Source organism: Lontra canadensis, unplaced genomic scaffold (genome assembly GCF_010015895.1).
Source record: "Lontra canadensis isolate GAN:19392208 unplaced genomic scaffold, GSC_riverotter_1.0 scaffold180, whole genome shotgun sequence".
Classification (NCBI taxonomy): Eukaryota; Metazoa; Chordata; class Mammalia; order Carnivora; family Mustelidae; genus Lontra; species Lontra canadensis.
In genome coordinates, this window is record NW_022631174.1 from 1534672 (window position 1) to 1561039 (window position 26368).

At 55.3% G+C, this 26368-nt stretch overlaps 1 protein-coding gene across 1 annotated transcript in view; it reads left to right on the forward strand.

The window, feature by feature from the left end:
* RTN4RL1 (reticulon 4 receptor like 1) overlaps positions 1-25831 on the forward strand; it is a 69463-nt gene extending 43632 nt beyond the window's left edge. The window contains exon 2 of the mRNA XM_032846699.1: positions 22653-25831. Within this exon, the coding sequence (XP_032702590.1) occupies positions 22653-23977 (1325 nt within the window). The 3' untranslated portion in view covers positions 23978-25831. The remainder of the gene's footprint in view (positions 1-22652) is intronic.
* Positions 25832-26368: the final 537 nt, after the last annotated feature.

A 26368-nucleotide genomic window follows, 5' to 3' on the forward strand; every position in this document is an offset into this window, starting at 1 on the left:
CTTCAGGAGAAGACAGACCAGGGCAAGGATGAAGGCAGGAAATTAGCCAGAAGCAGCTGTACCATCAGGAGAGAGTTCCTGAGGCAGACAGAGGCTCTAAGACCTGGTGAGCGGGGCCCAAGGTAGAAGGAGAATGCAGAGTCCAGGTGTTTTGCAAACAGGGAAGGTAGTGATCCCCAAGAAGGTGACCCAGGAGGAGGGGAGGAGGCTTGGAAGATGGTGTTTTTTTCATGAGTGTTGAGTAGGAAGAGTCTGGGAGATCCAGGGAATGTGTCCAGGGAGGCATTGGAGACTCAGAGTTGGAGCCCAGAGAGAGCCAAGGGCAGATAAAGTGGCCGGGGTCCTGGTGGTCCCCGGGACTGTGGGTCAAATGAGAAGAGGAAGAGGTGCCCATGACAGGGACTGAGAAGGAATGTTCACAGTAGAGCCAGGTTGGGGTGCACCCACGAGAGAGACATGTTGAGGAAATGTGGGGGGAGGGGATTTGAAGGGCGGCTTTCTGCCCAGAGGCCGTGGAGGCCAGCCGGCCACAGAAACTGTTGGATTTGGGCCCAAGCTGGGAGTTTGTGTGTGAGAAGGGGTGAAATCCCAGGTGTGGGGGCTTGAAGAGAGAGACAGGGGGCGCCTGGGTGGCTCAGTGGGTTAAGCCTCTGCCTTCGGCTGAGGTCATGGTCTCAGGGTCATGGGATCGAGCCCCACATCGGGCTCTCTGCTCAGCAGGGAGCCTGCTTCCCCCTCTCTCTCTGCCTGCCTCTCCGCCTACTTGTGATCTCTGTCTGTCAAATAAATAAAAAATATTAAAAAAAGAGAGACAGAGAGAGAGAGACAGGAGGGGAAGGAGTCCCACCTTTCAAGGCATTTGCCTGGGACGAAGGAGGAGGTAGCTACAGGGAGTTAGTGGTTGGGCAGTGTTTTTGTGCAGTGAGGGAGAGCTGAGCAGGTGTGTAGGCAGAGAAGGAGCAGAAGGGGTGGGGCCCAAGACTCCGGGATTGGGGGGACACCACACGCGGAGGCAGCTGTCAGAAAGCCCCGCTTAGATCGGGCTGACAGGAGTTGTATTGGCCCACACCATGTTTGCTCTGTTTTGTTTTGTTTTGTTTTGTTTTGTTTGTTTTGTTTGCTGCCAATCAATGCATGCAAACAAAAAAAAAAAATCCTGATTTTCAGCCTCTGGCAAAATCGAAAGACCCGATTGATAACCCAGGGCCTCCCTTCTCTCGGGGCAACAATGGCTAGAGCCTGGGACCCTCTGGAGGGGCCTGGCTTCCAGGTTGCCACCTGGCTATCTCTGCCCTTTTCTGTTTCCTGCTTGGCCCCTGGGGGCATTTGAATTGAAACCTTGACACAGGGAAAGGTGAGAGGGCTGGGCCAGAGGGACCAGAGCCAGCCAGCCTCGGGCAGAAGGCCTGAGGCCTTTAGCTCTGAGGCTGAATGTGTGAGGGTGAGGCATCAGGCCCAGAGGCCAAGGCTAGGGATTCAAGGAGAGAGGGGAAGATCACTTCAGAAGTGATCGGACCAGAAGCTGTGAAGGCCATGTGCACCAAGGATGCTGAGGAGGCCACAGAGCTGAGACCTGCTAAGATTGTGAGCGGGGGCCCTGCAGAGGCACCGACTCACATCCTGAGTGATGGAACGGGGCCTGGAGGAACAGGAGGGTGCTAAGGAGCCTGCCCAGTCCCCCAGGAGCTTCCATACCCAGCTCAGTGTCCCAGGGCTCTGGTAGTGGGTGTGGGCAGTCCCTGAGCCTCAGGGCCACGCAGGGCCCCAGAAGACAGCCTGTGCTCCCCCATCCAAGGGACTCTGCCAGGCTGGGAACACGCTGAGAGGCTTGGGGAGGGACCTGTGTTTCCTGAGAGCCCGGGATTAGGGATGGGATGCGGTTCTGATCAGGAGTCTCAGGAGCATTCCAGCTGAATGCAGGGCCCCCTTGGACTGATTCCTTCCCCATGCCAAGGGGAGCCTCTCGGGGGGGGGGGGGGGGGGCATGCTCTATACCCAGAGGTGGGTGTCATTCTGGGGCCTTCCTGGGTAAGGGCTCTAGGTGTACCCTTCAAGATTAAAACATCCTGGTCGGTTCACACCCTCCTCGGGAACTCTCCCTGCCGGGTCTTACTGGGAACTGTGTGTGTGCCTGGGACACATGTCACTGTATCACGTACAGCTGGAACATAATTAGGTGATGTTGGGGAAAAAAATGCCGTCTGTCTCCTGGGAATACTGGAATAATGAGCCATCACAGAGGGCCAGGGAGGCTGGTGGGGGACTGCTGACCCGAGCCGACGGCTCAGATCGTTCATTAGCTCTGGAGGTGCTCCTGATTTGTTCCTCCTCCTGGCTGTGGAGACTGAGCCGGCCCTGTTCTGGGGCAGGAAGCGGAGCTTTAGTGGAGAGCCTGAAAGGGTACTGTGGGCTTTGAAGCAGGAAAGCAAGCAAGTGGTCCCCTTCCAGGGTTGGGGGGAAGATAGAAGCCACAGTCCTCCATAGTGGCGCATGTTCGTGAGGTACAGGGTGGCCAGAGGTCTTCGCCAGCCCTGCCCTGAGCCCCTGGGAGGGTTAGCTAGACCTCCTCCAAAGTGCTCCCATCCTGCCTCCCTCCTCCACGATGAACGACACACTGGGTAGCCCTTCAGAGGGTCCCCAGGAGGCGTGGAGGAGAGACCACCCGGAGACCAGTTTCCCCAACCTGGCCTGCCCAGCAGTCCCACCATCACAGCCTCTCATTTTCCATCAAGCTCACAGCTTGTCCCTGTGTGGTGCCACCCACTGTTCCCAGTTTTAGCGAGAACGTGTTACCCCGGGAGGCTTCCTTCCCTCCCCACCGCCCCCCGCCCCGTTCCCATACAGAAACCTCCAGTCCGCTTCTTCGCCCCATTCTGGGCATCCTTTCTCCACTGGTCACACCTTTTCATGCAGCCTCATCAGTTCTGGGCCCCAGAGCTGCACCCTCCACGGGCTCCTGGCTGTCTGTCTTGACTCTCATTTCTTCTTTATTTTTTCTTTCTCTTCTCTCTCTCCCCCTCTCCTCTTTCCCTTCTCAGGTGTGCGGCACTCCAGCTTGGAGTTGTGTTTGCTCCCTCTGCTCAGAGCCACCTCCTGGGGCTCTCGGATTCCGGGGTTCACCCCTGCTGCCGCCCCTCCTCCTGGGGGCTACAGGGATCTGCTGTGGGCCTGCCATCCCGTGACAGCATGAGCCTCCCCAAGGTAGCCCCTGGGTCTGTCCTGCCCACAGCTGCGTTTAGCAGTGCCCAGGCCGCCAGCACCAGGTGCTAGAGCCACAATGAATGACAGGAAAGGCATCCCTGCTTTCTGCCCCAGGCCACGCCCCTCCCTGGAGCTTGCCTCTAGGACTGCTCAGGGCCCGCCCTTCCCTGGTCCTCCAGCTGTGCTCACTTAGGGGAGCCCTTTGAATGGGTGTCAGGACTGGTGTCCTCCAAACAGGATCAGCCTTTGGAGGGTCCTGCTCTGGCCCTCTTCCTGTTGCTCCCCTCCCCTGAGAGCAGGGAACCCAGGGAGCCAAGGAGAAGAGCCCAGGCCCAACCACCGGAGAGCAGTTCTGTCCAATAGAAATGTTGAGCGGCAGGGACTTTCAAAAGTAGCTACGTTAAAAAAAAGTAAAAAGCAACAAGTTAAATTCATTTAAAATATTTTTATTTTTATTCAAGCCCATATAGTCAAAGTACTATCATTTCAACATGTAATGAATATAGCGAGCATCCTTTTCTGTACTAGGTCTGAGGTAGCCACATTTCAAGCGTTTGGAAGCCACACGTGGGTAGCAGCTAGCGCCCTGGACAGCCCAGCTCTAGGCCCCACACTAGGCATAGGTGTTTGAAACCTCAGCACTCTGCTCAGATGGCCCCAGGGGTAGGAAGGGCCAAGAGCCTGGCTTGCCTCCAAGGAGAGCGAATTCCGCATGGACTCGTTTTCCTTCTCAGCTCAAAATCCACTCGGGCCCTAGAGGCAGGAGTGAAGAGAACTCTGGGGCACTGAAGGGCAGAAGAGGCTGAGAACAGCCCGGGGGCAGTAGTGGCCCTTGGGGTGGTGGGAGGCTGGAATCTGGGAGAGGTAGCCTGGACAGGCCGGCTGGCAGAGGGGGGCGGGGGGTAGGGCTACCGAAGTACACAGACAGGTTAATGGCTCCTGTCTTGCACACAATTGAATTTGCCCTCCTGAGCCTCCTTACTTTGGGGAAGGGCCTCTCCTCCTGGGAGCTGAGCTGTACTCCCAGAGCCACAGGGCCTGGGTCAGCCGGGCCTGATTCGATCAGGAGAAATAAAAGATACAGGCCTTACAGACAGCCTAGTACCCGGAGGAGCTGGTGGCTTAGTCCAGAAAGGTAAGGCCAGCAAAGAGGGTCCATGGTGGGGGGGAGGGCGGGGGGCCTGCAGGCCCATCCTAGCTCTGCCTCCCTCCTGAGAGGCCACCCAGCCTTGAAACACAGCTGACAGTCGTCTATACTCTACACCATCACCGTCGTGCCCTTCCGCCTTTTCATCTCTCTCTCTCTCTTTTTAAAAAATACTTATTTTTAGGGGCGCCTGGGTGGCTCAGTGGGTTAAGCCTCTGCCTTTGGCTCAGGTTGTGGTCTCTGGGTCTCGGGGTCCTGGGATCGAGCCCCGCGTCGGGCTCTCTGCTCAGTGGAGAGCCTGCTTCCTCCTCTCTCTCTGCCTGCTGCTCTGCCTACTTGTGATCTCTCTCTCTTTCTGTCAAATAAATAAATAAAATCTTTTTAAAAATAAAAAATTAGGAGCGCCTGGGAGGCTCAGTGGGTTAAAGCCTCTGCCTTTGGCTCAGGTCATGATCCCAGGGTCCTGGTATCAACCTCATCGGGCTCTCTGCTCAGCAGGGAGCCTGCTTCCTCCTCTCTCTCTGCCTGCTTCTCTGTGATCTCTGTCTTTCAAATAAATAAATAAAATCTTTAAAAATAAATAAATAAATAAAAATAAATAAACAAAATATTAAAAATACTTATTTTTAAATGATCTCTACACTCAGCGTGGGCTCAGACTCACAACCCTGAGCATCACATACTTTCCTGACTGAGCCAGCCAGGGGTCACCTTCCCTTCTCTCTTAAAGGTGGCCGCAGGCTGACCCCCCAAATCAGAAAACTTGGAACAAGCCTGCTTTCCTTTGTGTCCGTGGGCATGTGCAACACATGCTGAAACCAGGGTGGGAGAAACAAAGAAAAAAGACTCTGTCCTTCCTCTCCTGCCAGCCCCTTACATCTTGTATGAAAACTGTGGCCAGCCATACACTCTGTCCTTGCTGCGGGAGGCTGGGGAGCAATCAGTGGACATATCGCAAACTAGAGAAGACACCACACTGGACATGCTCTCTCATGCCTCCAGGCCTTTGAGTGTGCATTCCTTCCACCAGAATGTCCTCCCCCTTCCCCCTTGAATGCCCTTGGAGGCTGCCTTCCCTCTGGGACTCTGGTCCAGGCCTCTGCTTGCTTGCTTGCTTCTTCCTCCATGTTTCCATAGTATTGTAGACGCTCCATCCCAGCGCTGGTAGCAGGCTTGTTCATTCAATCCACAAGTGATCGTGGAGCGAGCCAGTGCCCCTTGGGTGCCAGGCACGTCCTGGAGGCTGCAGACATCCTAGGGAAGAAGCAGACAAGGGGGAAGACAATAAACATGTAAACAAACAATTAAACCTGATACTCAGAGTGAGTGTTAAGTGCTAAGAGGGACCTAGAGCAGGCTACTTATGTAATCAAGAGGGACTGGGGCTGTAGGTGCGGCTGCTTTAGACAGAGAGGAGATGCCTGAGCTGAGGCCAGAATGCTAAGAAGGAGGTGGGGTCCTGCAAGGGCCCTGGGCCAGAGTGTTCAATCAGGAACAGTTGGTGGGAAAACTCCCAGACAGACACACTGATATCTCCGTATGCGATATCCAGCATGGGTAAATGCTCAGAGACAGAAACCAGATTAATGGTTGCCGGGGGCGGGGGGGTAGGGGGGAAGAATGGGGAATGACTGCTAATGGGTATGGGATTTCTCTTTGGGATGATGCAAATGTTCTAGAACTCCATAGTGGTGATGTTTGCCCAACATCGTGAATGTACTAAATACCACAGAACTGTACGTTTTAAAATGGTGAAGATGGTATATTTTCGGTTGCATGTGTTTTACCATAAAACAACAAAACGAAAGACTGAGCTAGCTGTGGGCTTAGGGACAGGAAGGCTCCTGCAGCCAGGGATGGAGGGTAATGGTGCAGGGGGTGCTGGGGAGGTGGTGGGGTGGGGTGGGGTTTGGGTTAGGAGGACGCTGGGGGTTGGTAGGGAGTTTGCATTCTGTTTGGCCCAGTGGAAAGCCACTGGGAGATTTCAAGCAGGGAAGTAACCCGAAAAGTAACCCGATAGCTCTTTCTGTATTCCAAGATCCTTGCGGCTGTGGTGTGGACTGTGGGTGGTGATGAAGCTAAAGGAAAAGCAGGGAGACCCATTAGGGAGACCACTGCAGCTGTCCAGGGGAGGGAGGACGGCGGCTTGGGACAGGGGTAGGAGGGGCCCGCAGTGGGGATAGAGTGATGTGGACGCATTTGGGATCGATGTAAAAGGTCACGTCCACGGGACTTGGTGGATTGAGGGGAAAGGGAACAAGGTTATGAGGTCTACATCTTCACCTTGAGCAACTGAAAAGATGGAGTTGTCAGTTACTAAGATGGGGAGAAAGACCTTTAGGGCACGTCAAGCGGGGCTGCTGGTCAGATAGCCACGTGGCAATGTCAGGTGGGCTGGTCTGGAGTTTGGGAATGAGATGGGTATCTGGTCTTCCGCCCTGTGGAGACTGTACCGAAAACCTGAGCTCCCCAGTTGGATGCTAGGGATAGGTGTGGGTGTGGAAGAGGGAAGGTCCAAGTGCTGAGCCCTGGGGAATCGGGGTATGCAGAGATGAGGCAGAGGGGGAACGGCTAGGCTAGCAGAGCAGACCAAGAAGAACAGCCGGCCAGGTGAGCTTTACTGTCTCTGAAGTAAAGAGAAGGAAGTGTTTCCCGAAGGGAGGGCCCTCTGTGTCCAGTTCTGCTAAGAGGGTGAGTGCACAAGGGAGTGACAACGAAGTCACTCCTGAATTCCGCGATATGAGTGCAGATCGGCTTCTCTGGTGCACCTGTGCTCCTGGCTCATAGCTGGTGCTTCTTCAAGGTTGCAGGACTGGACATGCTGCTGTGCAGCAGGCAGCAGAGACTGCCCACAGCCTAGGGGTTTGAGCCAGAAATCAGATTTCACAGGGAAGCGGCCGAGGGGCTGGGACCACCTAGCAGACATCGCTGAGGGGAGGGCTGGGGGAGGCTGGGGGAACCCCAAGCCACACAGGATTGCATTTCTCCCACCGGCACATTTTCAAAGGGTCTTCCCTCTGCTGCTTTTCCCTTTTTCCTCTCAGGAGAGGTGATTCATATTTCAATACATCCCAGCTGAAAAAGGATCAGATTTTGAGCAGGTGGTAAGTCGGTACACGGAAATCTGATATATTTTGACTAATGCAGTTTGAAATTTGAAAACTGCAGACAATTTTATTCACGATCCATTTTTATACTAACTCATTATTGGGGGGAAAAAGCAAGATTTCAGGTTTCCGGGGGAGGACATGTGAACCCAAGCCTGTTACCACCGAGCCCCGTGAAGTAGGCTTGACCTGACCGGCTGGCCAGCATGCTGCCCGCTGCCCCTGCCGGAAATGCTTTCTTTAGCAACCTCTTTCAAGTATCCCCCTGGGGTTACCAGTCCAATTTAATCTGACCTTCAGCCCCACCTCTGTCGCACCAACTCCAGTAAATCCCTGGGGCTGGCACTTAAGACAAGTTTTGTGATACAGACGATGGTATTACACAGAATTTCCACTTCCTTTCCAGCTGCCTTGTCCATTTCCCCAGCCTCATGAGTGTGAGGCACCAGGAGAGAAAATAAATAATGAAGACAGGGGCAGGAATGAAGTTATTGGCAAGGGAACAGGGACACAGTTCATGCCTGTTGGGGAGCCCGAGGCGGTGAGGCTCAGCGAGGGCCTATGAGAGAGCTGTAGCCTCGAAAGAGAGGGCTGGGGCATCTGGGTGGCTCAGTGGGTTAAGCACCCAACTCTTGATTTTGGGTCAGGTCATGATCTCAGGATGTTGGGATGGAGCCCCACATCGGGCTCCATGTTCAGCGGGGAGCCTGCTTCTCCCTCTGTCCCTCCCCCTGCTCGTGCTCTCTCTCCCTCTCTCTCCCCCTCTCAAATAAATAAATAAATCTTTTTTAAAAAAAGAGAGAGAGAGAGAGATTTTGGTTTGAATCTCAGCTCTACCATCTTGGACGAATCCCCACCTTTTACTGAGTCTTATTTTTCTCAACCGTAAAATAGGGCTATTGATAGTTTTGTAATAATTTTTTTGGAGCATTCAATGAGTGTATGTGATACTCCGGTTATGGGTAGGTCTGTCAACACACCTTCATCTCCTTTGCTTCCCTGCCCCAGAGATCTCTCCATATGAGGTGCACAGCTCTTGTTTCTTTCGAGTGGCTCAGTCTAGTTGGGAAGGCAAACAGGGAAGAGCGGGGTCTGAAAGTTCCTGTGACTGGTGATCTTCTGGGTATAGAACTTAAGGCTCCATGAGCTGAACTCCCTGGAAGGTGATTTGTCATCTTGCATCAAGGGGACTTTGACTCAATGTATCTGATTTAGGGAAAGGCCAAGAAATTCAAACAAAGCTTTATGTACAAAGATGTTCATTCCAACATTGTTTAGTTTAGCTGATTTTTTTTTTTTTGAAAATTTTATTTAACTTTATTTGAGAGAGAGACAGCACGAGCCGGGAGGAGAGGGAGAGGCAGACTCCGCATTGAGCAGGGAGCCCAACATGGGGCTCGATCCCAGGACCCCGGGATCATGACCTGAGCCCAAGATAGGCTCTTAACCAGCTGAGCCACCCAGGTGCCCCACTGACTCTTGAAAGAATCAGTAAGAACATTCGCATGGCAATAAACCAAACATATGATGTCAAGTATACAGTGACGTTCCCCTCTCCTTGGTCCCTGAGCTTTTAGTCCTCCTCCCAGGAGGCAACTAATATTACCAATTTTGTCATGATAATCTGTAACAGTGAGAAATGAGAAACAATGAAAATCTTCCACAGATAAACAAAATTATGGTCCGTCCATACAGAACTCTGCAATCTCTACACTGTTACCACACCGTTCTTCTGGTACTCAGCTGTGTGGTTTCTCTGGCCCAGGCCCTCAGCACATGCTGTTCCCTCTGCCTGGAACCTCACCTCCCCCAACCCTCCCAGTGGAGTTCGTCTCAATCTTCGAACTCTCCCAACCTTCCCGCTTCCACTGCCAAGGGAGGCCCCCACATTCCTCATGCTACTTGGCTCTCTCTCTCTGGACTCCTCTTTTCAGGGTGTGGTTATGTATGGGTGTGACCATTTGAGGAGTCTCTGATTCTGACTGGGGGGGGTGGGGTCACTGCCTGCCGAGCCCCCTCGCTGGAGAGCCTCACAGACGAAGGCCCCTGGAGAGCTGCTGAATGGAGGAATGCTCTAAGTTAAGCAGAAGTGCAAGATACAGAGCTCACATACAGCACGATCCCAATTTTATTGCTTTAAATAAAATTTTTATTTAAATTTTATATATCCCTACATAAATGAAGGAAGTACAGAGAGAAAGCACAGCAAGGCACTGCCGGTGGTTGTCAAGGGTAATGGGATTGTGATGATTTTTCTTCCTTTTCACTTCTCTACTTTCCATGGTTTCCACAATTGGCAAGTATTACTTTAGAGTTAAAATAAATGATGAAGACTGGCTTTAAATAGAAAAACCTTACGGGGGAACATAGGGTTTGGGAACCACATGGGGAAAGCCCGTGCCACTTCTCCCTGGGTCAAAGCTCCCAGGCCTGGGGTCAGAGGCTGGAATGTGTTGCTGGCTGGTCCCTGGAGAAAGCACAGGGCTCAAGACCACAGGGAGGAGGACAGCAGGGAGGAGGAGGTAAGTCAAGGCCTGGGACCTGAGATTCTTAGCTAGATCCTGCAAGATGCCTTTTTTTCCCCCTCCATAATGTATTTCCTTTATTAAATATTAAATGCATGCATCAAAATATAATATGTTTAAGGGGCGCCTGGATGGCTCAGTCGTTAAGCGTCTGCCTTCAGCTTGGGTCATAATCCCAGGGTCCTGGGATCAAGCCCCATATCGGGCTCCCTGCTTGGCGAGAAGCCCACTTCTTCCTCTCCCACTCCCCCTGCTTATATTCCCTCTCTCCCTGTTTCTGTCCTTCAAATAAATAAATAAATAAATAAATATACATAGTATGTTTAAGGAATAAAACAAACATCCCCAAGTCCACTGCTCAAATTAAGACACAGAACACTGCAAATACATTTAGAGCATTCCCTGCAGGGGTCTTAAGCAGCCAGTCAGGACTCTGCAGAGGGCTTAGAAGAGAGAGACCTGTGAGGCAAGGCCTGAAATGCCTTGTAAACTCATTTATCCCCTCAGGCATGAGGTATCTGGTGGCCTTTGGCTGCTAAAACTTACTGTATATCTACATCTGCCCACAATAAGGCTGCCTCAGCTAAGGAAAGCACCTGGCTTCCTTGCATTGGGCTCAGATTACATCAGCGCAATCATCCATTCAGTCCTTCAGGTTCCAGACATGTATAGGTGAGCTCCATGCACCATCTGGGCACCCTGCTGTGGGAGGCAGGTGACTTTAAGAGAGTCCTGAGTGCCCAGACAGGAGGCAGCATGGAGGAGGGTGGGGGGTTGAACCCAGAGGCAAGGGTTTGGGGAGGCTTCCTGGGACAGGTCCTGTCTGAGCCAAGTCCTCAAGTACATAAGTTAGACTTCTTTGGTTGTAAGCAAGAGAAATCTAGTGTGACTGACTAAGTGAAAGAGGAACTCTTTGGGGCTGTAATTGAAAACCCAAATCAGGGACGCCTGGGTGGCTCAGGGGGTCAAGCGTCTGCCTTCCGCTCAGGTCATGATCCCAGGGTCCTGGGATCAAGTCTCATATCAGGCTCCTTGCTTCGTGGGGAGCCTGCTTCTCCCTCTACCTGCCGCTCCTTCTCCGTGTGCAGGTTTTTTTTGTCTGACAAATAAAATCTTTTAAAAAATGAAACTTTAAAAAAAATCACAATGACTATAACAAGAATTATTGTGTCCTATAAGAAGGTTGGAGATCCCAAGATTGATTGATTCCTTGGCTTAATAAGATTATTATGATCCAGGTTCTCTCCATCTTTTCGCTCTGCAGTCTTTGGTGAACTGGCTTTGGCCCTTAAGCCTTTATGTCCCCTCATGGCCTAAAGACAGTGTGTTGGCTCCAGGCATTTCATCCTTGTGGAGCCACACTCAGAGCGGGAAGCGAAAACATCCTTACGGCCATTTTCAAAAGAAGGAAGAGTCTTACCCCGCCCCCAGGCCCTCGGTTGATGTTCTTTGTGTCTCATTGGTCAGAGTGGAGTCACATGCTCCTATCTAGACCAATCACTGACAATGGAGTAGACTAATAGAGACTGCCTCTCTCCCACTCCTGGGGAGGAGTCTAGCTCCTCTAGAGCAGTGACTACCTGGTAATTGAATGAAATCTGGATCTTTTTTTAAATTAACATATTAACATATAATGTATTATTAGCCCCATAGGTACAGGTCTGTGAATCATCAGGCTTACACACTTCATAGCACTCACCATAGCACATACTGCCCCCAGTGTCCATAACCCAACCGCCCTCTCCCTAACCCCCCCTGCCACAACCCTCAATTTGTTTTGTGAGGTTTTTTTTTAAGGTTTTTATTTATATATTTGACAGAGATCACAAGTAGGCAGAGAGGCAGGCAGAGAGAGAGGAAGGGAAGTAGGCTCCCAGCTGAGCAGAGAGCCCCATTTGGGGCTGGATCCTAGGACCCTGAGACCATGATCTGAGCCGGAGGCAGAGGCTTTAACCCCCTGAGCCACCCAGGCGCCCCCCGGGGAGGGGGGGGTGTCTTATTTGCAACCAAAAGACACACCAGCCTTGACTAATTTAAATAAAAAGCAGATCTATTTACAGGTAACCCACTGGCTCTTTCAAACGGTTGGGAGCTCTACAGACAGGAGCGATCCCCCAAACAAAGACAAAGATACTTCCAGCTTGTACCTCCAATGTTCTGTTACAGCCACTGCCACTGTCCTTGTAAGCATCGGTCCCAGCTTAATTGCGCCATTAAGTCCTAGTTCAAAGTCTGGGTTACGGGCCTTGCCCAGTCTTCAGGGAAGGCTGGGAAAGTGCAGGCTTGACCTTTTCAGCTTCTACAAGGAGGGAAGGACTCATTTACATAAACTGGGAGATTTCCCAAATACAGGAAGAGGGTTTAGCAGCTGGGTAAGCAAGAGGAGTGACACATGTCCACAATGTACTATCCTGAAGGCATCTGGGGAAGACTGAGCTTGCAAAAGTGAGGAACTGGGTCTTTTGTCCCCAGAGCCCTCCTGGCATGGTTCCCGGCCCCAAGGAAGGGGTGGAGGGAATGTTTGCTGAGCACGTTCTGTCAGCAGGGGAGTGACGTGAGCAGACTTCATCAGAGGGGCCCGAGAGCCTCCAGCGGGTGGTGAGGAGGACCTGGGCAGGGGCTGGGCAGCGGGCACCGGAAACCTGGGTTTGCTAACACCTACCTTCTTGTCCCCCACAAACCTCTCATGTGATTGGGATAGTTTGATTTAAACTCCCGCCATCCTCCATACCTTGGCTCTCAGCTAATGACCCCTTTTTACTTCAGGGAGACAAGAAGGCCAGGGAGGTAACTCCATCATCCTGTCACTCGCACAGACCTGAGTCCCTCCCGTTGCTTCAGCGCTCAGGGGTCTCTGTTCCTTTGGCCCTACCGCTTCTGCTTCAGTTTCTTCCCTCTCCCTCCTCCCAAACCGTGCCACAAGCCTGCAAACAAGCTCTAGTTTCTTCCATCTTTAAAAAGCAGACAACCTCCCAGGACTCTACCCCTCTCTGGGTGCTGCCCTGTTTCTCTGCCGCCTTCACAGCAAAGTTTCTGAATGAATGGCCTCTGGGTGCTCACAGACACTGCTCCCTGACGCCAGCACCCCACCCCAGGTTTCTTCTCTGTCCCACTGAGGACAGGCTGGGCCGTGTGACTGACTCTGACCAGTGAAACATGAGCAGGAAGGCTGTGTGCTGCTTGAAACAGAAGCCCGTAGTTGCCCACAGTATCTGTCCCTTCTGTCCCCTCTGCCGTGAGACAGGTAGGGTTCTGGGTAGAAGATGTGTTCTCCACCCAGATCCCTGAGCAAGAAACTAGCCTCTGTCATGAGCCTCTGAGACCCTGGGGCCACTTGCCACATATCCATGCCCTGACTTGTCCTGACTGACCCAGTGCTGTCTTCCCATTCACTCTTCCTCCCCTTCTAGCGTGCATTCCGCGCCCACCTTTCTCCCAGAAGTGAACTTTCTGACGTCACCAGTTATCTCCATGTTGCCAAACAGCCTTACTTCATCTCTCAGCCACCATCCTGGTGGAGTCCGCCTTCCTTCTTGGACCACTCTTGGCTTCGGTCATACCACGTGCCGTGGCTTTCCTTTGACGTCACTGGCCACTCCTTCTCCTTTACATTCCAGAATTGTGTTGCTGGAGGCCTCAATCCTGTATCCCCTCTCTTGACAGGTGGCTTCATCCATTCCCACAGATTTAAATACCATCTCTATGCCCATGACTCCTGAGTGTGCTTCTCACCTCCGGTTTGCCGCCAGTTAAACATCTCTGTCAGGCTCCGCAGACTTTGCATGGCCTAAATGGAGCTCCCCAAAGCAGACCCCCATGCCTGCTTTCCCAGGGTTCCTCCCGTCTTACTGTACCCTTATCCTCTGGAGCCACCCCATCCCTTCCTCACCCTGGTCCACCTGTGTGTCCTGTGAATTCTACATCCTAAACATTTCTCATTCTGTCTCCGCACTCTGATTCCATGGCCCCACCCCTCTTTTTGTCCCCCCATCTATGCTCCAGTAGCAGCCCCCCAAATCCCATCATGCTGCTCCCCCTTCATGCTCTTCCGTGGCTGCTCACCACACCCAGAATTAGATCCAGACTCTTCAACCAAGGCTTTCAAGTCCCTACAAAGCCTGCCTCCTACTTTTCTGACTGCATCTCCTGCCCGTCCCTTCTTCCCTCATCTATACTAAGTTTGGTCCTTTCCCACGGCCTTTGCACCTGCTCTTCCCTCTGTTCTTTGGCTCCTTTCTTTCCTTTAGGTTTCAACTCGGGTGTTGCTGCTCAGGGAGGCCCTGCATGATCACACAAACTAATGTCAGTACCCTCCCCCCGCCGTTTGTCTCAGTCTTTCTTTTTTTTTAGAGACTTTTTTTTTATTTATTTGAGAGAGAGAGAGACAGAGATAACGAGGGAGAGCACGAGCAGGGAGGAGAGGAAGGCAGAGGCTCAAGCAACTGAGTCACCCAGGTGCCCCAGTTTGTCCCCGTATTAACCTCCTTGTGTCCCCAGTGTCTACCACCCTTTGTCAGTTGGGTCTTGTCTGGTCCCTTTGCTTAATCATCTCCCTGCCGGAGTGTGTAGGCTCTGTGAGGGAAGGAGCTGGATCTCACTGTTGCAGCACAAAGCTCAGAGCAAACTCGTGTGAATGAAGGAGTCAGGGGACAGATTCAGAATGGGGTGGTCGGGTGATCGATATCCCAGGTATGAATTCTGAACACTTTTTGCTGACAACAAGGAAAGGGTGGCTGTTCCAGGAACTAGGAACAAGGGCTCCTGGAAGAGAGTTCTGTACTTGCTTCTCACAGGCTGGGTCCTGTCTCCTGTTTCGTGTCAACCAGTGCCAGGGCCTTCAGGATTTGGTAGATCCCTGGCCCTACTCTCTCTCCCTCACATCCCCTCAGTGACCCCCAGTCAGGCAATAGACACTTGCCCCTGGGGACAGTCCCAGGCCCACAGAGGTTCACCTGCCCCACCAAACACAGCTGAGATACCACTCCAGTTTCAGTGAAGCTGTCTGGGTGCAGGTCGGTTCACAGTTTGCTGTGGTTCTGAGGGAGGGACAGTGGGTTCCAGGGTTTGGAGGGAGGAGGCAGGACTCAGAGCATTCTCGAAACCTCCTGGGAAGGACTGGCTCTCAGAAGCGCACGGCCCTCAGCCTTGGGCTGTCATAGCCCAGATTCTGGGGCCCCCAAACTGAGAAGCAAATTTGAATAACATGGGACACATTTTATTAGCCCCAGAGGGGCTTCCCGAGCTGAAGGTAGAGCCCGAATACCTGGGGCATTCTGCAGAGAGTCAGCAGCTCCAGATGGGGATGGATGGACTGGGAGGAAGGGCAAAGTAGAGAGGTCAAGACCCCATCCCCACGTGCTGGGGGCAGCCAAGGCCTGGCAGGGAAGAAACTTGAACCTAGGTCTGAGCCCAGACTCCGTGTCTGATCTGTCAGGTCCCTCTGCCACGCCTCTGGGCTCTGGGAGCGGCAGGGTGGGTGGGTGAAAGCCAGGGTATACTGGGGGTTGGGGAGAACCCCGAAGGGGTGAGCAGCAGCTCCCTTGATAACAGTACCAGTAATACGATCATCACCCTTGGCAATGCCTCTCCTTCAGCTCACCCCGGGCTACGGTTCAAGGGCACAGCCTCACTGAGCGCTCCCAACACCCAGTAAGACAGGTGCTCGGCCTCCCAGTTCCTGGACTGAAAAACTGAGGCCTTGGAAGTTTAGTGACCCGCACAGGTTGCCCAGCTGAAGGGTGCTCCCAGTGGGGCTGGTCCCAAAGCCAGGCAATACTGGGGTATAGAGAGGCTCACGCCAGCCTCCAGCATCCCACCTGCCCCCCAAGAAGGCACCCCGCAGCAAGGAGGTGGCAGACGCGGCTAGCTGGGGAGCCTGTAGGGAGGCCCCCTGAGAGCTCGGCGGCCCGGTTAGCACGGCCTCCCAGCCAGGCCTGTGCAGGGGGCTTGCCATGGCAGGAAAAAGCCAAGGACTCTTCTGGTAAGGGGCCACTGGCTTCCCACTGCTGAAAGTGACCCTGGAGTAGGTAGGGCATTGAGCCTGTAGGGAGGAGAGTGGGAGCTAAAGGCAAAGCCAGAGTGAGTGTCGAGATAAAACAGGGAGATCGCAGACCCGGGCCCCCTCTCTGGGCTGGAGTTCAGGGATGCTGCCGGACGAAAGCGCCGAGGCCGCCAGCCCCCTTGGTGGCCTCCAGAGATAAGCATGAGCTTGCACACACACGTGCCTGTACTCAGATACTGCATGCATGTGTATACGAGGCCGTGTGCACGCATGGCTAAACACACACAGTAGTACACGTGTACACAGAAATGTATTCAGATCCATGGGCGCACACACAGGTTCCATGTAGGCTGGGCCTGCTTCCCAGGCTGCAGGCAGTAGACCTGAGCCGTGGGTTTCTAGAGAACACTCCTGCTTCCTGCCTGTGTGTCCCCTCCCCTTCCTGGGCCCAGAGATTTTGGTTTTCAGAAGGAGGGCTTGGTCTTGGCCTCAGATAGGGTGACTGACTTGTCCTGGTTTGTTTGGGCCTTACCGGTTTTAGCCCTGAAAGTCCAAGTCCTAGGAGAGCCCTGAGTCCCAGGCCAAGCTGGGTTGGTCAACTGCCCCTTGGACAGGCCTGGTGTGTATCTTCCCTTGCCGAACTCTCCCCACCCTCTGTCCCTTCTCTGATGGCCCAGGGGCCATCGAGAGAGAGCCACAGCTGAGGCTGCTCTTCCTGGCTGCCTCGGTATTAGTAAGAACCACTCTGTTTATTGAGCACCTGCTAAGTTCCAGGCACCGTTCTAGGCCCCAGGGGCTCAGCAGGGAACGCCCCAGACAAAATCACTGTCCTCAGGGAGTTGACATTCAGTGGGAGGGGACAGGAAAGGAGCAAGATAAAAAAATAAATGAGATAATTTATTAGAGGAGGATGGGTTCCTTCCCTATTTTAAATAGGCTGCTCTGGAAGGCCTGACTGAGAATGTGACCCTGGGAGAGACAGGAAGTCTGGGGTCAGGGCAGGGGCCCTGCAGGTGTCCTGGGCAGCTCTCCAGGAGGAAGGAGCAGCCAAAAGTTGGAGGCAGGACACACCCAACACGTGAAGAAGAGGAGGAAGGAGGAAGAGGATGGGGGAGGAAGGGTGGGAGTTGGGGGGCGGTGGTCAGGGCTCTGGTAAAGACTGAAGGGTCTTACTGAGCACAATGGGGCCAAGGAGGGTTTGAGTGGAGGGGTCACATGCTCTGACTCAGACTTGCGCTGCTGTGTTAGGAGACATGGAGGGGCAAGGCTGGGGGCCTGGGGACTGCTCAGGAGCCTATGGCACTAGGCCAGGGGAGAGATGATGGGGGCCCAGGCTGGGGTGGTGGCCGGGAGACACGGGTGGATTCTGGGTATGTTTTGAAGTTGCGCCTGAAGGACTCCTGGCAGACTGGGCATGAAGTTAGAGAGAGGAGTTGGCATGAGTCCGAGGTTCTTGCCTGAGCAGCCAGAATGAAGGCGCTGCCTTCACCGGAGATGGAGAAGATGCGAAGATGCGGGTGAAGGCGGCTTGGGGGGTGGAGGAGCCACGGCTCACCTTCGGAGGGCCTGCGTTGGACACATGGAGGTCGGGAGGAGGCAGGTGGATCACAGGTGTCTTCAGCGGTGCTCGCTTCGGCAGCACATATACTAAAATTGGAACAGGTGTCTTCAGCGGGGGCTGAGGAGGGAAGCCCAGTCTTCCTGGATTGGCTTCCTTGTCTCCAGGGCTGGGCAAGGCTGGGGTGAGGGGACACTACAGGAAGTGGCCTGCACTGGGGTGTGGCATGGAGGGATGGTGCCAAGTGGGCTGGGGCGCCAGTAGCTCTGTCCAGCGCAGCCAGACTGGCCCGAGGCTGTTATCTGACCAGCAGAGCCATTTGGTTAGCATCGATTGGCTCAGGGCAAAGCAGCTGGCAAGGCTGGGGCAGGAGGGTGGGGGAGAGGTGCCCTGTGGGGAGGGCGGGGGCTGTAGAGCCAGAGGGATTGGCCACAGGACTGATGAGTCTCTGAGGCTCCAGGAGCCCTGCGGACCTGCCTTCAGGGGATTCCAGTCCGTGGGGCTGTCCCTGCGCTGGTGTAGGGGGAGGTGGTGGGGGTGGGGGATCTGAGACCTTGGGGCCAGGGAGGGCCTGCCCCAGGCAACTTGGAGCTTCTGGATTTGAAGGAAGGGGGTGAGGGATCTGAGACCTTGGGGCCAGGGAGGGCCTGCCCGAGGCAACTTGGAGCTTCTGGATTTGAAGGCAGGGGGTGGGGCCTGTTCCACCACCCTCTTCACCAGCTTTGTGGCCTCTGCCAGCCTCTCGGCCCCCACCTCCAACCCCCATGTGCCTCATTTCTTCTGCGATAGGTGTGGTGGTGTGAGGAGTCCATGTAAAGAACCTGATCCGTGTTTAGGACTGGGTCCTCCTTGGTTAGCTCCCTCCTGCTTCCAGGGTGGGCAAGCTGCAGGACCCCTGCCACTCTGGTCATCTGGCCTGGGACTGGACCAGAGGTCCTGTCAGTGCTGGTTCCAATGGTGACCTCTCTGGCCTCCCCAGGCCTGGGTGTCCCCAGCCTCACAGAGCTGGTGTTACGCTTCTTGGAAGCTCTGGCTACTCATAGAGGCAGAGAGAAAAGGGGGTCTGGGGTAAGGGAGGGGCACACTGCCTGTTTCCCCACCTGAGTGCCTTTGCATATGCTGTGCCTTCTGCCTGTTATGCCCTTCCCCCCCATCCTGCCAGGTCTAGCTCCACAGGACCCTTCATAAGCACATCTGGGGTTGCTGAGTAGCCTGGATGAGGTGCTGCCCATGTTCCAGCCACTCATCCCCTCCCCCTGCCAGGTCCCTCCCAGCAGGTGAAGGGTTTTGTGTTTTGTAGGAAGGAGGACGTGTAAACAATACAATCTCTACTGGGGTTATTCTCTATGCCACCAGGTGAGCAGAAGGCTTCATGGAGGAGGTGGCATAGGGGTGGCAGAGACCTTCCCTGAGCTTCCCGTTATATATACACCCTTAGGTGCCTACTCTGGGCCCCAGCACCTGACCAGACTGCCTGGGATTGGGGACCCCTCTATCTGCTAATGAACACACGAGGGCTTGCCCAGTTCATCCGGGGGCTCCTCCCTGCCCTAGCACATTGGACACTGCAAGAGGGCAAGTACTGAAAGGAGGAAAGAATGAATGAGCCTGCGGAGCCTCAGGTGAGCTCAGATGTGTGGGAGGCCAGGAGGTTTGGGAGTAGCTGAGCAGTCAGTGGGGCGCGTGTCCCTGGAGGAGAGAAGGAGGAGAGCCTGAGGAAGGAGGGATGAGGCCCAGCCTGGCTTTCTTCAGCCCCTTGAGGCAGAGCAGCACCCCCTGCTCCACCAGGAGAGGGCTGAGGAGGTAGATGGGAGGGGGTGTAACTCCCCTTCACAGGCTGCTAATTTGTGATCTTAAAGTACTCAGCAAAGACACCCGCCTCATTGTTAGTACCTTAATCAGGCAATCAGCGGGGTTGGGGCTCCCACTGGCACATGGAGGGGGTACAGGAGGAGCTGCCTGGCTGGGTGACGGTCCAGGACTGAAGCACCCATTGGCTTGAGCACAGGGGCTAGAGGTGGGTGAGTTTGGCTGGGAGGGCTGGCCAGGGCCTTGGAGATGGGACCAGCTTCCAGGGTGGAAAAGCAAATTCAGCAGGGACCCACCCCAGTGCCCAGTGGAAGGAGTCAGCGTTAGGGCAAGGGCAGGTTCCTTGGGCTGGCTCCCAGGCATGTGGGCAGCACAGAAGGATGAAGAGCGGCTCCAAGCAGTTGGCTGGGGGCCCTGCCTCCTCCTGGGCCCCTCTTATAGGAAGGACATGGAGGGCTCCTGCCCTGGGTCCTGCCTTGACCCCACACACCTGCCAAGGTGTGTTCACTTGCTGGCTACTCAGCCCATGCCTAGATTTGGGGGCACTTGTTTTTTTTTTCATCCAAACTGGGGTCTCTGCTTGGTTTCCCTGTGCCCCGACATTCCCTGGGGGCATCTAGGAATCTTCTAGACACCTTCTAAGGAAGGGTTATGGCTCTCCTTGGGTCCCCCAGCTTCTCAGGGGACACTTCAGAGAAGCCCAGCCCCATGGCCTTATGGGGACACAGCCACAACATCAGGTGGAAGGGTTGTCGACCCCCATCTAGGTCAGTGGGGGCCAGGGAAACCCCCCACCACGTAGTAATGCTGGGGATCAGAGGAGCGCAAGCAGGAGCACTTTGTAAACTTCATAAGCTGCACAAATGTCGAGTGGTATTAGTACTAAGCCTGCCATAGCTTACCCCTGCCCCCAGGGTCTGGTGTGGCACTGTGTGTCCCACAAGCACCAGTTCATGGCCATGGCCTGGTCCCCTTTAGCACAATGAGCCCTGTGAAGGCCCTTGAGCTGGGAGGGGGCCCCCAGGCCCCCCCAGAATGGCAAGGTGGGGACCGCTTCCCTGGGGTGAGGTTCCTGGGAGACAGCAGCCTGGGCAGGGGTGAGGGGTGCCTGCAGAGAGAGGGGAAAGGGGGTGTCAGATTCTGTGGAAGCTGCAGCCAGTGTGGGGTGGGCCCTCCTCCCACCCCTGGCTTTTGGAGACTCAAAGCATCTCGCAGGCTCCCCAAGACTCAGTTGGGGCTTGGTGTCCACGCTCCTAGTCCCTCACACTCTTGCTTCCCCCTGCACAGCTGGGACCCTCTGCCAGACTGTGGTGGGCTATGGGGGCCTCAAAGTCAGACCTGAGTCTCCGTGTGGGGCACACTGGCAAAGCAATCACCTCCTACTCATGTTACAGAGAGGGAAACTGAGGCTGAGGCCTGCAGGCCATCTAGTGGTGGTGATGACTGAAGACACCGCAGAAACCACCTAGAGCGTGGCCCGGCCCGGAAAGGGTCCTTACAGCTGCACTGCCACCACCACCGCCACCACCGAGGTCATAATTGCTCTGAAATCGCAAACGAACCCAATTATGCAAAAACGAAATTATATGCGATGATTTTTATGTTGCAAACGTTCGGTGGAAGCCGGGTGATTACAGGGGGACGGGAAGCAGCTGCCACTCTCTGGGAGCCCATAACTCCCAACAGCTGGGAACTGTCACTTATTTACGATGCTGTTTCTGCCGGGAATGAGGGGGTGGCAGTGGTGGCTGGGCCTGCCTGAGACTGGCCAGGAGGCTAAGCCAGCAGCAGGCCTGGGAGCCTGGCCTAGTGGCCCAGGTGAGGCTGGGAGCAGGCCTGTCGGAGAGTGGCCAGGAGTGTGAGTTCTTTCTACATGCTTTGGGCAGAGCTGACAGCAGGAATCAGCTGAGCTGCCCCAGGGCCTGGCCTTCTCCCCAGAGGCCCGGCTGGCCAAGCTGGAAGGGACGGGCAAGAGGCCAAACCTGGGCAGGGACAAGATGGCTGCCTGTCCCTGCAGGGTGGGGGTTACCGGCTGGAGCCTGTCCTCGCACGCTGGCGCGCCTGCCGGGCAGCCTGGGGCAGCTGCGACCCTGGAAAAAGGCAGGTAATGATGATCGCCTATAATGAGGCCTCTCGGATAATGAGCACGGGGCTATTATCCGACCACAGGCTGGACACATCCGAAAATAAATTATTTTAAGGATCCATTAACGAATGCCTAATTAATGCCAATTAGAGGGAAGCTACAGAGGAAATGCTCCGGACGGTCGAGAGGCAAAGCCTTGTTTGCAACCACCAGCCGGGAGCACATGCCTGGGAGTGAGGTGCGGAGAGGGGAGGGGCCAGAAGATGGACCAGATAAGGGGGGCCCCAAAACCAGGCAGCCCTGGTGTCTCCCCCCAGCCTTCACACACGTCCCCTTAGCACATCCTCACAGCGCCGCAAGGAGAACACTAGTACTATTTAGAAATAAGGAAACTGAGTCACAGAGCGCTGTCACGTATTTGAGGACACAGAAGGCACCCTAAATGAGACAGCTTTTGAGATGAACTTTGGTGTCTTGCATGCATGCTTTGTTATTAAGAAGACGCTAAAAGACTTGAGGCGCCTGGGTGGCTCAGTCGTTGGGCGTCTGCCTTGTTCAGTCGTTGGGCTTGTGCCTTCGGCTCAGGTCATGATCCCGGAGTCCTGGGATCGAGCCCCTGCATCCGGCTCCCTGCTTCTCCCTCTTCCGCTCCCGTGCTTGTGTTCCCTCTTTCACTGTCTTTCTCTGTCAAATAAATAAAATATTAAAAAAAAAAAAAAGAATACATTAAAGGACTCTTCAGGCCTCCATATATTTACTTTGTTAGACCAGGAGTCTGTATCAGTACCTGTTCATGTGCTGTTATAGGAGTAAGTGGCAGAGCTGGGAGAGGAACGCCCACCCCAGGACGGCCCGTGGGAGTCTGGGGGCGGGGCTAGGGCTTGGGGCGGGACTTTAGGGCACGGCGCGCGTTCCGGGCGCGCGTCCCCGAGCTCTCCTCGCAGCGGGGCCTGTAGTTGGCCCCCTCCGCGGGGGTGGAGCGCCAGAGTATCATCTGTCGCCGCGTGAGGGCCCCGCTTGGGCCTGACCCCCGCCTTCCTCCCAGCAGGAACCTCCCACAGAGGGCTGCCACCCCAGACCGCCGCTGAGCTGGGCACAGCCCAGGACAGAGCCCTGCCAAGGGGTGGGGGGATGGTTCGCCCGTCCGTCCCCCGCCTCCCCGAGCCACCCCTGACCTGGCTGTGCTCTCTCTCCCCTCTCCATCCCCCGCCCCCCCAGGGTGCTGTGTGGAACTATTGCTGCTGCTGCTGGCTGGGGAGCTGCCCCTGGGTGGCGGCTGCCCGCGAGACTGCGTGTGCTACCCGGCACCCATGACGGTCAGCTGCCAGGCGCACAACTTCGCCGCCATCCCCGAGGGCATCCCAGAGGACAGCGAACGCATCTTCCTGCAGAACAACCGCATCACCGTCCTCCAGCAGGGCCACTTCAGCCCGGCTATGGTCACCCTGTGGATCTACTCCAACAACATCACCTTCATTGACCCCAACACCTTCGAGGGCTTCGTGCACCTGGAGGAGCTGGACCTTGGCGACAACCGGCAGCTGCGGACGCTGGCGCCGGAGACCTTCCAGGGCCTGGTGAAGCTGCACGCCCTCTACCTCTACAAGTGTGGGCTCAGCGCCCTGCCCGCAGGCATCTTCGGCGGGCTGCACAGCCTGCAGTACCTCTACCTGCAGGACAATCACATCGAGTACCTCCAGGACGACATCTTCGTGGACCTGGTCAACCTCAGCCACCTGTTCCTCCATGGCAACAAGCTGTGGAGCCTGGGCCAGGACACGTTCCGGGGACTCGTGAACTTGGACCGGCTGCTGCTGCACGAGAACCAGCTGCAGTGGGTCCACCACAAGGCTTTCCACGACCTCCGCCGGCTGACCACCCTCTTTCTCTTCAACAACAGCCTGTCGGAGCTGCAGGGCGACTGCCTGGCGCCCTTGGGAGCCCTGGAGTTCCTCCGCCTCAACGGGAATGCCTGGGACTGCGGCTGCCGGGCGCTCTCGCTGTGGGAATGGCTGCGGAGGTTCCGCGGCTCCAGCTCTGCGGTCCCCTGCGCCTCCCCCGAGGCGCGCCAAGGCCAGGACCTGAAGCTGCTGAAGGCCGAGGACTTCCGGAACTGCACGGGGCCAGCCTCGCCGCACCAGATCAAGTCGCACACGCTCACCACCACCGACAGGGCCGCTCGCAAGGAGCACTACCCGCCCCGCGGCCCCGCCAGGGACAAGGGCCACCCTCATGGCCACCTGCCCGGCTCCCGCCCAGGCTACAGGAAGCCCGGCAAGAACTGCACCAGCCACAGGAATCGCAACCAGGTGTCCAAGGCGGGTGCCGGGAAGCAGGCCCACGAGCTGCAGGACTACTCCCCTGACTACCAGCACAAGTTCAGCTTTGACATCCTGCCCACCACCCGGCCCAAGAGGAAGGGCAAGTGTGCCCGCAGGACCCCCATCCGTGCCCCCAGCGGGGTGCAGCAGGCCTCTTCGGGCAGTTCCCTGGGAGCCTCCCTCCTGGCCTGGATACTGGGGCTGGTGGTCACTCTTCGCTGAGGACCTGGGCCACCAGCACCCAGCACTGCCACACGTCCACCAAGGAACAGAATCTCTTTTCTTTTTTTGAACAAGTGGAGGGTCTGCTGGGTTTCGGGCAAAGGCTGGTAAAGGCTTCAGCTGCTGTCTGGGCCCTGCCCCCGTGGATTATAAAACCCAAAGTGTACAGCCCCAAAGTGGGAAGGGATTTGAGCATCACACCCAGCTGTCCCAGCCAGGCCCTGGTGAGCGCCCGCAGACAGCATCCATCCGGCAAGGCAGTTAAAGCACGCAAAATGAATCCTTCATTAGCAACAATGGGACAGTGCCCCCCGCCCACCCAGGAGCTGGGCTCTGTGGAATCCCAGTCACTGGAGAGGTCTGAAGGGCCCCGCCATTCCTGGAGGAAGCAGGACTCAGAGGAGAACAGACGAGGCTCACCCAAGCGGCTGGGTGGCCCAGCCATTTGGGAGCACAGGAGCAGGTGACATTTTGGCCCTTGCCTGAGGCCACAGAGTCAACCTGCCCTCATTCCAGCCCTTAGTCTCTCCCCCAGGGGGGAACGCCTCTCATTCCTGATGTCTCAGGCAACCCTGGCAGACCCAGGCCCAGCTGCTGGGCTCCAAGAACCAATTACCAAAGGAAAGATCATCAGAGGCTGAAATTCAGAACTGCATCGAATGCAGTGAGGCTCTCACAGGAGGTGAAGTTATAACTTGACTTATAACTAAACTTGACTTATAACTTGACTTATAACTAAGTCAACTTATATATATATACATGTATATATATATATATATATACACACTGTCCACACACATGCACAGGGCCCCTCCCCACTCCCCTACCAAACTGTATGTCTTCTCATGTTTATAAACTATACAGAAAACTATATCTGTTGAACTAAGGGTTGTATTGGTGATTTCTAGCAAGAGAAGAGTTGTAGGGTTTTTGTCTAGAATCCCAGCCTGGCAATGACAGTCCCCGTCATAACCTGGGCTTGCCAGGGCCTAGGGCAAAGTGTCAGTGGGAAGGGCCAGGGAGAAGAAGGGGAGGCAGCAAGAATCACTTCAGGGGACCAATCTTCGATGTTTAGAGCATCGCCTTGTTTTTATATGCAACACAAGTCCGGCTGCCACCCCAGAGCACCCCATCACCCCCACTGTACCGGGGGTCGTTGTCAGGGGCGAGAAGTGAGAAGCAGCTCATGGGACATCAGGGAGTCAGGCCCTAGGGGAGGGCTTGATGGAGAAGGGAACCAGGAGGGGCTCTGGGTCTTTTTTTTGCCGATGGGCAGGCAGCAACCACAGTGTTAGCTCAAGAGGCCGGGCAGTGTCATCGTTGGCCTAGCATTTTTGCCAGTGACAGTCTGGACAGGCTGGGGAGACTCCGGGCATGAGCCCAGGACTCCAGCACGGCTCAGCTGCTGAATTTTTCCTTGAGGCTCTTTGATGGCCAGCCCAGCAAGGGTCCTGTGCTCTGTGGCAGGAGGGAAAGCATCAGGTGGCCTTAGCAGAAGGGGAACAAAGAGGGCATTTCAAGAACCATCTCAGGCATTTCTGCGTTACGGAGGCCCCCTCCCTCCTGGCCCTTCTGAAGATGCCCAGGGACCGGCGGCGGTGGTGGAGGGGGCCAGACTCAGGGGTCAGGAGTGGGGATGTGTGCAGGGCATGGAACAGGCAAGCCCAGTCAGGGGACAGTGGCTCCAGTCAAGGTTGGCCATGCTGCTGACCAGGGCCCTGCTGGGCGCCATCTCCTCTGAGCTCTGCCCAAACCTGAATTCCCCACCAGAGAGGATATGTGTGAGGAGCAAGAAACACTGAATCCAATGAAGAGAGAAAAACAATAATAAAAAAAATTTCTCTTGGACAAGAACCCTGTTTCTCATTTCCTAACCCTACATTCCCGAAGTGGTGGCAGATCGCAGGCTTTTGTGGGGTGGGCGAGCCTGGCCAGGCACAGCGTGTTTGCTGGCAGGAGGAGCCATATGGGGCAGGGGCACGCTGACTCACTGGGATACGTGTGTGCACATGTGTGCGAACACACGCACACACACATACACACGTTCTCCGTTCTAGGGTTCTTCCCTCACCCTCACAGAACATGACTCATTTCCCACACCCTGGCTGTGGATCGGCCCAGTCTCTGCGGCTCTTTCTGGACCAGGCTGGTCCTGGATCCTTCCTGGCTGGTTCCCAAGAGCAGCACCCGCGGCAGCTGAGCTGTGTGGATTCCTCGGGGCCTCAGGAGTGGCCGGAAGGGAGCTGCCAGTTCCTGGGGCCCAGAGGGCTTCCCAGGAGGCCAGGGATCCACTGAGACAGCAGCAGAGAGGGTCTGGGGGCTCCACCTGCCTCTCTCGCTTTAGAGAAATGAGGCAGTTCTCTCCTCGGTAGAGAGGGGAGAGCTGGGTTT